The sequence below is a fragment of the Gymnoscopelus braueri genome (assembly GCF_963280865.1).
Source record: "Gymnoscopelus braueri genome assembly, chromosome: 18".
Classification (NCBI taxonomy): Eukaryota; Metazoa; Chordata; class Actinopteri; order Myctophiformes; family Myctophidae; genus Gymnoscopelus; species Gymnoscopelus braueri.
This window is the reverse complement of record NC_137618.1, coordinates 21,128,155-21,137,825: the sequence shown is the minus strand read 5'-3', so window position 1 is coordinate 21,137,825 and position 9,671 is coordinate 21,128,155. Positions and strand designations below refer to the sequence as shown.

At 41.9% G+C, this 9,671-nt stretch overlaps 2 protein-coding genes across 4 annotated transcripts; both read right to left on the bottom strand.

Annotated features, from left to right (window-relative positions):
• Positions 1–520: 520 nt before the first annotated feature.
• On the bottom strand, positions 521–4,089 carry tnfsf13b (TNF superfamily member 13b). Of its 3 annotated transcripts, none has more exons than XM_080457059.1 (6): positions 3,640–4,089; positions 3,391–3,505; positions 3,017–3,073; positions 2,557–2,681; positions 2,061–2,211; positions 521–1,517 (listed from the first exon to the last, which is right to left on the bottom strand). In XM_080457059.1, exons 1-6 carry the CDS (start codon positions 3,853–3,855, stop codon positions 1,405–1,407), a joined length of 777 nt encoding a protein of 258 aa, XP_080313185.1. In that variant the 5' UTR covers positions 3,856–4,089; the 3' UTR covers positions 521–1,404. The 3 variants fall into 3 exon arrangements, with proteins under 3 accessions (XP_080313185.1, XP_080313187.1, XP_080313186.1); XM_080457061.1 differs by having other exon boundaries at positions 2,557–2,657; XM_080457060.1 differs by having other exon boundaries at positions 3,391–3,502.
• Positions 4,090–4,346: 257 nt separating this feature from the next.
• LOC308073467 (protein ABHD13) lies at positions 4,347–9,403 on the bottom strand. The gene is made up of 2 exons (XM_080412391.1): positions 9,229–9,403; positions 4,347–7,890 (listed from the first exon to the last, which is right to left on the bottom strand). Exon 2 carries the CDS (start codon positions 7,851–7,853, stop codon positions 6,798–6,800), a length of 1,056 nt encoding a protein of 351 aa, XP_080268517.1. The 5' UTR covers positions 7,854–7,890; positions 9,229–9,403; the 3' UTR covers positions 4,347–6,797.
• Positions 9,404–9,671: the final 268 nt, after the last annotated feature.

The window sequence follows — 9,671 nt, the reverse complement described above, 5'->3', positions numbered from 1 at the left end:
ATGGCCACCTCTCGTCCTCTAGTGGCCGGAAATGGAACAACAGTCTCCACCCATCTTTTAGATGACGTCATCTTTAACACAGGGTTTGTTGCTTTATTGCAGAGAATTTCAAGGTTTTCAGGAAAGAAGAAATAAAAAATACAAATCTGCCTAAGTCATCTAGGTGACTTAGGCAATCATGAGCAAAAAAACTAAAAACATTTCTGCCTAAGTCAAAAAGTTGACTTAAATGCACTTTCTGCATAAGTCCTTTTGGAATGAAAACAAGCGTTCTGATAGGCTGAGGACATAGGCAATAAGGTACAATGAAGCATCAGTGTTAGGAGAGTGGAGTTAGGCAGAAATGTCAATTATGCCATGAGGCTAACGATGCATGAGCGTTAAAATCAGTATTCAGTTATGTAGCCCAATCCTTGTGTCCTAATTATCCATTGACAAAATACATGAAAATTGTTTATTTGATATACATGTCACCAAGCTGGTGGAAGGGAGACAACAACGATTGACAGATTTCACAGAATCTTATAATGTATTGTATGGCGTCGCCATTTTTAATTTTATTTTAGATTCACTGCTCCATATCACTGTTCCATATCAATATTAAGTGTATAATTATGACACCACAAAAAAATATAAATATTTCCAATATATTTTAATTATAGGCTACACAGCTGTAATTTTTAAGAAATATTTAATTTCACATCAGCAAATTGTGCTGATCATTCAAATATAACCACACCAATCTCCCAGACTCCCACCCCCTCTTATTCATCAGTCAGAGTTCAGAGTTTGCATACCTGGACACACCACATTTTATTGACTCTGCCTTATCTGTTTGATCAAAGACAAAGACCCCTTGTGTTAAGTCTCAAAGTGGCACTTAATACTGGCTTAATGTGACAAACACGTCAAGACTTAAGCATAAACAAAAACATATTTGTCTGTCCATGAGGGCTCTCTCAAACGTTTGCCACTGTGCCAGTGATTATCCTCCATGTGCCAATGGTGGTAAGGCACACATGCCTAAGGTTGCCTACCCCTACTCTATGGGATGTAAGAATGTTCTATTATTCAACCTGAAGATAACTGATTGGACAGCAGAGAAGATCCAACACAATGTTGCAATTTTTAAAAACATGTATTTGTGCCATTTTACTGCCATTTCCCCCTAAAACTATATATACCACAGTCTTTGCATTGCATATGACACCCCCTTCCCAACAGAATTAGTCACTGTGCCTAAAGCCTGCAGTGCAGCCATGCCAAAATGTCAGTTATTCGTCTTGTAATGACACCCGATTTTAGATGGAAACAAGCAGCATTGCATGCTTTTTCTCACAGGCTACCAACTGTGACAACTCATGTGTCCCCTTGTCGTCCCTGTTCCCAGGTGACCTTTTCATCTCAGGCCAGTCTGACAGCTCCTATGAAGGTGGAATCTCCATCCAGGGACACATTGGCTGTGGGACGAGGTATCAGCAGTTCAACCTGGTCCCCCGCCTCCAGCTTCACAATGCCTTTGAGAAGGGCGCAAAACACATATCGGCTTGGATGGACGCTTTCCTCTGAGACACTAAGGTATGAGGAGGACAAGATTAATAAAACGCAACATTACCCTACAGCAGTGGTTCCCAAACCTTTTAGCTCGCGACCCAAAAGGGAAATTTGATGTCTCCCCGAGACCCAAACTAGTGAAAAAAGCAGATCTACAAGCTCACAACACGTCGCATCGCGACGCGTTGTGAGCTTGTAGATCGGCTATTTTCACTATACTTCTTAAGCATTTGTTTTCTAATTTATGGGATTTCTTAGATTTTTTAATATAAAAATATAAAGATATTTACTTGCGACCCACAAAAGTCGTTCCGTGACCCACAAATGGGTCCCAACGCACTGTTTGAGAAACAGTGCCCTACAGTGTAGGTCCACATAGGTCCTACATGGTACACACACACAAAAACACACACACACACACACACACACACACACACACACACACACACACACACGTGTATATACACCCACCCACAGTGCAGAGTGAGAGAAAAAAACAGACTCACCCCCTGTGTAGCAGGTGTTGTAAGGGTAGACAGGGTTCATGTTCTGAATGCAGCGGAACAGGATAACATACTGAGACTCATCGCCCACCACGTTCCTTTTCCTCCGGATAACCACATGGCCCATTGCAAAGGTGCTGTCCTTGTAGTACACCTGGACAGACACAGGACACAGCCAAGAAAAATGCCATGGTTAAATCGGTTTTCCAAGCCAGATCCTAAAATTAAGCTTTGAGTACTTTTCAATTAAGGTATGGCCCAAACCATGAAATTAATGTTTAGTAGAGAATTATGTACAGTCAAGTGTTATATTATGAACATTAAGCAAGTAAGTAAGAAATGTTCCAGCACTGAATAGAACACTCCCTTATTTTATTGTATTTATTTTTGCACTAAGCCACTATCCTCAGGAATGTACCGGTACAAATCTGTCATTGGCATGTAAGCCAACAGCGCCCCCCTGTGTAAAGACCTTGAAACGACAGCAAAGTCAGCCCACCTGGCTGTAGACAAAGTAGAAACCCTCTTCTCTGACCAGCATGCTGTCACTTTCTGCATCGAGGGCAGAGCCTCTCCTTAGCCCCACCTGCCAAGGGATACCTGTGTGTGTCTCCAGGGCAAACTCTTATTAAAGACATTACATTGTGTTAAAAAACAAAACGAAAAAACAAACCAATTACTTGTAGTGTGGTAGTTTTGCAGAAATTTGCACACACAGGGTTTTGCAATGTTTTCAGTTTCCCGAGCTACATAAAGGATGGGAAGGATGGTATTTATAATGGGTGGAAATGTAATGTATGTTAATTAAGTCAAACAAGTTAACCCTTTCTGAAAAACTAACTAAAACTAATCAGAAATTGTAATCACTATTGATACAAAATTATAATAAAATCACAAATAAATAACTAGTTAAATAACTAAATCACTATTTTCACTAATTTTAGGAGAGGGTACTTCACCTTTCTGGAAGGTTTGTCTCATTTTGTTTGCCAACATCTGTAGGCATGGCTGAATCACTAGGAGAAAACAGGAGAGAGAAGTTCACGTTTGCCAAGTTCCTCTGTGGTGGTTGCATTATCCCGGAGAATCCCCCCAGTCAATGTAGTTCTCAATCTTTACGCTATCAGTTTCATGTACAAATAATGCACAATTGGCACTAATCATCGTAGCAGAGCAGCTTTCACATCACATCATCCGCCAAACAGCCTTTGATAAACAAAACCCAGATAAATAAACTACAATAAGGTTTATGACTGATTATCACCAGTGTCCAATTTTTACACTCAAAACTCAAACTTTTACTGCACAAATTCATAGTTGGATTGTCTCTTGCCTGGTCTCTCTGTTCCAGAAGCAACTCTGATCACTCTCCTCAAGGGAAGGTCTGGAGATTCAGGCTGGCCTGGGGGCTCTGGGTTGCCACTCCTACTTACCCGTTCCAAGGGCTGCTAGACAAAGATTGACAAACAAACAAAAATAACTTCATTGCATTGACAAAATAGAAACATTTATTTTATATCCATTTTTATAAACACACACAACATACTGTTTGTGGCTAATGGTTTCTACAGTTGTAGCTCACCTGGCCTTGTTGACTGGTCCCCTGTTGCTCCTCTTTCCTGCGGCAGATGTCTGTTCTGAGCCCTTCCACCTCAGCCCTGAGGGCCAACAACTGGAAGAGACATAAGGCTGAGAGGGAAGAGGAGGTGACAGCAGCAAGGGTCAGCAGCAGCACCGGCCAGGACATACCGCTTGATCTGGGGCCGGTCGCAGTCTCCAAACCTGCAGACACTGCCATGGCAGAGCCCAGGCCTGAATCTCCTGAGAACTCACGCTGGCAGCATGACGATCCACAGCCTCAGCCTTTGGTCAGATGTTTGCTTCTCTGTGTCGATCAGTTGTGTAAATCCTCCATTTTGACCCTAATATCTTTCTTTCACATTCACTCACTTCCTTAACTTTCGACTTTGCACGTGTCCTGCTCTACAGTTGTGTGACTGCGCAACATGAATACAGTGCCTATCAAAGCAGTGCTTCCCCCTCCAATTTTCCGCTCAGCTAACCACTCTGCTTCCTGCTTGACCTGCCCTGCCAAATGTAAAAAATCGCATCTTGGGGTAGAGCTCCAACTATGAGGGATTATAATTTATTATTAGGCCTACATTACATTTGAAAAGAATTTAAAAAAAAAAGAATGCCCAAAAACATACATTTGAAAGTAGAATTAGTAAAAAATTAGTAAAAAAAATTAGTAAAAACAAAAAAGCACCAAATAAATCGATATTTAATATATTAATTTATTGCATGTTATTACTGTACAGAAAATAGAAAGTGAAAATGTGTGCTTAGAAAAGAAGAGTTGTTGATTTTGAAATAGAAAAGAAACACATCAACTCTGACATATGGAAATGACTAGAAATGCTATAAGTTCCATACAGGAAGGGATAAAAGAACAGTTTTGATGTTTGACTGCTCAGAAGGCTTCCTTACATTTTTGATAAAGCTCCAGTATGGAGTGCGATTTTCTCACCCAATCATCTGCTTCATCATGACATATTGCTCTCAAGCTCTGTAAGGGAACATACACTACACACATTTTGTCAACGCTTCAGGGGATTGGCCAATCATGTTAAACATTACCACATGCCAACTTGCAAATACAACCTGCAGTATGCAAATCACATCTTCTCACCGTCCCATATACTGCAGTTCTTAACGGGTAGCTTCGAATCGACTCCTCAGAAACATGTCAAACATGTACCACTGCTCATTTGCACCACAACAAGAAAACGGACTGCATTATGAGAAATAGAACCAACGACATTCAGTTCAGTTAAAATTATTTTTCTTGCTGAGACCTGGACGATCAACGACACCATTTGGCTAGGACAAGAATCCAGTATCTGATCAGAAAAGTGGTAACAATTCTGCTTTTCAGTTGGCCACACAAACGATCCACAAACTATCGTGACAATGATCAGAGTCAGACCAATTGTCATTTCAAATACAGAGAGTGCAATACAAGCGCCTAAGTCAGAAGTTAATAGAAGGTAAATCACAAAGTGTGCAAGTATCGGTTTCAGCCTGTACAGCAGGTATTAACAAAAACACGGAAAACTAAGAAAATGTTTATGCATGGTGAAACACCAACAATGTGATTGATAGTATTTTACATAAAAGCTTTAAAATACTCAAGTTGCTATAGACTTGTCATCTGTGAATAAAATGAAAACGTGATAAAAGGAGCAGAAAAACAATCCTGCAGAGTGCAGACAATCTATGCATTTGTTTCTCATAAAGCACACTGGTTAATGTATACGCACAATGTACATTCATGTGGTAGCCAATTACCCATTGCCTTCACACTAAAACAGAAACTGATTTGGTCTTTGTGGTTTGCCGTTTTTGTTCAGCACAGTGTCAAATATGGCTGCTGATACTAAGCAAACCTCTGGTTAAGTCTGAATGGCTTCAATACCACTGCAGTGCAGTGTGCTGCATTTGGAGTGAGAGCAGATAAGAGCGTTTAGTTCTTCTAACTCTGCTCCACTCCCAGGAAGACATGCAGAAAAGGTTAATTAGCTCATTAAAAGCCCTCCAAGCAAGTAAAGCCATTTCGCACCAGAGCACAGGGTGAGACAATAACTTAAGACTCTTTGAATTAACAATGATGACGCTGATAACAGATGATTAATCCCGTAATTGTAATGCCACAACTTGGAATCATAACCAACCAACCACAGCACATATCTACCATGCCAGATTCAACTGGGGGTAAATCTACACAGTTACAACTCCAGCTCAAGTCATGAGTAGAGGCTAGCAGGTTGGCAAGCAGCGTTATGTCAGATGTTTCTTGGAAATATGGTATACTCACTGTTCACTCCAAGGGTAAGACTGACTGACTGATTGGTTAGACAGACTCATTTATAATGTGTAATTTGTCATGCATGTAATGTTTATGCCTGACCGACACATTCATAAGCCAACATTAACTTTGTGTGGGTGAAGAAAGCCAAATGTTCCACAGCACAGGGCCAGGCTTATACCAATTATATAGTATACCATTTTTGGACATACAGAAATCACTAAATTGTCATGACATCGATCCCTACTCGCCAGCCCTTACAAAAAGAAAAGAAAAAAGACTGGACTCTGTCAGCAGACGGATCTTAACCTACACGGCTCAAGTAAAAGTAAATCTGAACAGAAAAGTGCACTGCATTCAGAATTATTATCTGTGTCATTGATTTACAAATCACAGTGACTAACAGCCTATTACCAAAAAAATCTAAAGTGTTGTTGAAATACTGTAAGACCTCATGAAGTCGTCACTGGAGCAGATACATTGACTGAATCTTTTTACAGTAGACCATCTTCAGCAGATTCTCATCTGGGTTTGTGGTGTCTTGCATTATGAGAGTGCATTTTTCATTCATAAAAAAGGCCATGGATACATGCATTCATTGCTCATAACACAAAAGGGACTTTATGAATGCATCGATACACCCAAACCCACCTCAAAACCTCAGAAATACTCAAATAAGTAATTCTTTGTTGAACATGATACATTTACAGAAATGTAAAAAATAATAATATTACAGAAGGAAAAGAAAAAGGAATCAAAATGTACATTCTGTCCCATGCCCAGTTAGATCTGTCCACTTAATGTTACTGATGCATGTCACCCATTTTAACCCATAACCTAGTCAGGAGAATTATGTTTCTATCCCAAACTTTTTAAATTATAGTAACGCTGGAAGAGGACTGGGCAGTTTCCTCACGGGCGTGGCTCTTCAGCAGGTCTTTAATGAACTGCTCCAGGGCAGCGAAGTAGCCCTGGCATTGCCAGGTGTCATTGTGAGTGCCCTCTGGGAAGATGGCCAAGCGCTTAGTCCGTGCAGGTGAAAGCTCGTACAGTTGTTTCATCATTACCGGGGGGATGAGCTGGTCCGACAGGCCAGACACAAACAACGAGGGCATGCGGCACTGCGCCACCTGCCGGTAAGACAGGAATTGATTCCTGTAGCACCACAGGGGCAGAAGACGCATGGGAAGGAAGGAGAAGAGTGTGGCTGCCATATGGGGGATGCTGAGGAAGGTGTTCTCCACGACAATCGCCGCCACACGATGAGGGTTGACCGAGGCCAGGCGCACTACCACAGCTCCCCCTAGTGAGCGGCCAAACAGCACCACCTTGGTCTTGTCCAGGTCAGGGCGGGTCATGACATAGTCCAGTGTGGCCTCTGCATCCAGGTACAGCCCGTCCTCACTGGGCTCGCCCTCACTCTTCCCATAGCCACGGTAGTCCACGAGCACCACATTAACTTTCAAGTTGACCAGCATCAGCAGCGCATTAGGTACTCTGTGCCCGATATTGCCTGCGTTGCCATGGAAATAAAGGATAGTGGGCGGGGCAGAGGAGTTGGGGCCAGCTGGATTGCCAGCAGCGACCCCGGATGGTATGTCACCCCCAGTGTAGCGCAGCAGGATGAGGTTGAGTTTCACACCATCTTTGGTGCGAATGTGCACATTCTCGTGCGGTATACCTGTTGGCATAGGTACATAGAGGCGAGAGGAGGAGGGTTGGTCGGGGAAGTAAAGAAGCACATCCTGGAACTTGTACAGGATTCCAGCCACAGAAGCTAGGATGAGACCCAGGAGAGAGAAACCTCCATAGAGATGAAAGGTGAGTATGAGGGCCAGCAGGGAGATGCGACATGCACCCCAGGACCAGGAGGCTAGAGCCAGGGCACAGCGTTCCACCACACCCCACAGCCTCCAGGGCTTCTCCATGGCTATGCACCAAAGGCTGAATCACACCACACAGACGCTTTAAAAAGAGAAGATAGGGTAGGAACAAAAAGGGACGGGCACATGAGAAATGTGGATGGTTAAGAATGAGTGATGTCTTAGAAGAAAAACAGGGCACCCATTTTACTTGACTTTCATATACTGTATATGAATATATATTAAAAAGCAATGCATTCCAAATTTACATCTGCAAGAGACAGCACGATAAGGTCACATGGATGTCTGAAAATCTTCTATGAGTGAATAACTTATAAGAGTAAAATTCACGAGATTACTTTGAAACTTAAATCTCCAACCAGACTGGTACTTGGTGCAAAAATATTCAATTTGTTATGTGATCCATACCAAATAATGAGGAACGTGCAGCATTTATAACAATCCATGTTTAACACAAATCTTTTCTCGTGCTATGGGGAAAACCAGCAGATCTTGACTAGGCTAAATCTTAAAACCAAAATGTCAGTTTCAGATTTATGGCACTATATCCTCGATTTCCTGTTTTAGAAGCTGCTACTCACGGAAAGCACTTTGCATTTACCCATGTGTTACTAGCCTTTGCTCTTCATCTGTGCGTAAATTGAATGCATTAGGCTAAACATCCGGCCATTTCTTAACGTGAAATAAAGATAACATAACAACCATAATCTAAATTTCTGTTTTAACTCCTGCTCCTTAAATGTAGCTAATTGCTGTAAACCAGTGGTTCTCAAAGTGGGGTCCAGGGTTTGATTGATTGAATACTTTATTAGAAGTGGGTTCTCTGTGTTCCTTTAAGGTGGTCTAAATTGACCCTAACAAGTCTGTAACTTCTTTGGGTTCCTTTAGGGAGGTTTAAATTTACCCTAACAAGTCTGTAACTCTGACAGTATACAAATGAAACCAGATGGACCACGGGTCCATTTGGTTTCATTTGTATACTGTCAGAGTTAAGGGGAGTTGATTTTTAAGTTTGAGAACCACTGCTGTAAACAACATAATTAACATTAAAGTGTCTTATTGACCCCACCTAGGCGGATCTAGTTGCTTCTACTAGCGTGATCTTAATCATTATCTCTAGCCTGTCTGGTACAGAGAACTAAGGGAGCGTCAACTTTCCTACCAATTTACGATAAGATTTGTCCACTTTCCAACATACAGTAGCTGACAAAACGACAGTGGACGACCCCGTTACATTGTAGCCATCTGCTCCAGTTCTATACGTTACCAATAAAATGGAAGATATCCCCGCTTAACGTTGACGTTGTTATTACTACAGTTAGCTTACTGACATGTTAGCTACGATGTTGGTTCCAGCTAGCATTGTAGCTAGTGCCTTGCTAGCATTTCCCAGCTCAGAGTAACAAACCTCCACACTCACCCTTTTCTCATTTTTTGTGATTCAGCTCCGTGCAAAACAACAAAAAAAGAACGAACCACCGACAGCAGCTTTCATTTAGCTGTACGATATTTTTAAAGGTAATAATGTATGACTGACTGGGTTTGAGCGCCGGTTGAAATGTGAATGACTGTTCAGAGATAACCGGTGAGGCTAGCATTATCTTCTTCTTATAATTCATTTCCAGGAGTGTAGGCGCACCTACGCGCAGGACTGCCTCCCACTGTTCGCTTGAAGAATTACATTCATTGCCCTACATTCGAGTATACACACCGGTCTTTCATGCAGATAAGTCGTGTGTGTGTGTGTGTGTGTGTGTGTGTGTGTGTGTGTGTGTGTGTGTGTGTGTGTGTGTGTGTGTGTGTGTGTGTGTGTGTGTGTGTGTGTGTGTGTGTGTGTGTGTGTGTCGATTATTCTAGCCCCGA

Excerpts from the sequence above, each read along its gene's own strand:
- LOC308073467 (XM_080412391.1), bottom strand. The coding sequence starts at position 7,853 with ATGGAGAAGCCCTGGAGGCTGTGGGGTGTGGTGGAACGCTGTGCCCTG.
- tnfsf13b (XM_080457059.1), bottom strand. The coding sequence starts at position 3,855 with ATGGCAGTGTCTGCAGGTTTGGAGACTGCGACCGGCCCCAGATCAAGC. Across the intron at positions 2,682-3,016 it reads GAGACAAACCTTCCAGAAAG|AGTTTGCCCTGGAGACACAC; the intron begins GTGAAGTACCCT and ends GTCTTTAATAAG. Across the intron at positions 2,212-2,556 it reads TCTACTTTGTCTACAGCCAG|GTGTACTACAAGGACAGCAC; the intron begins GTGGGCTGACTT and ends GTGTCTGTCCAG.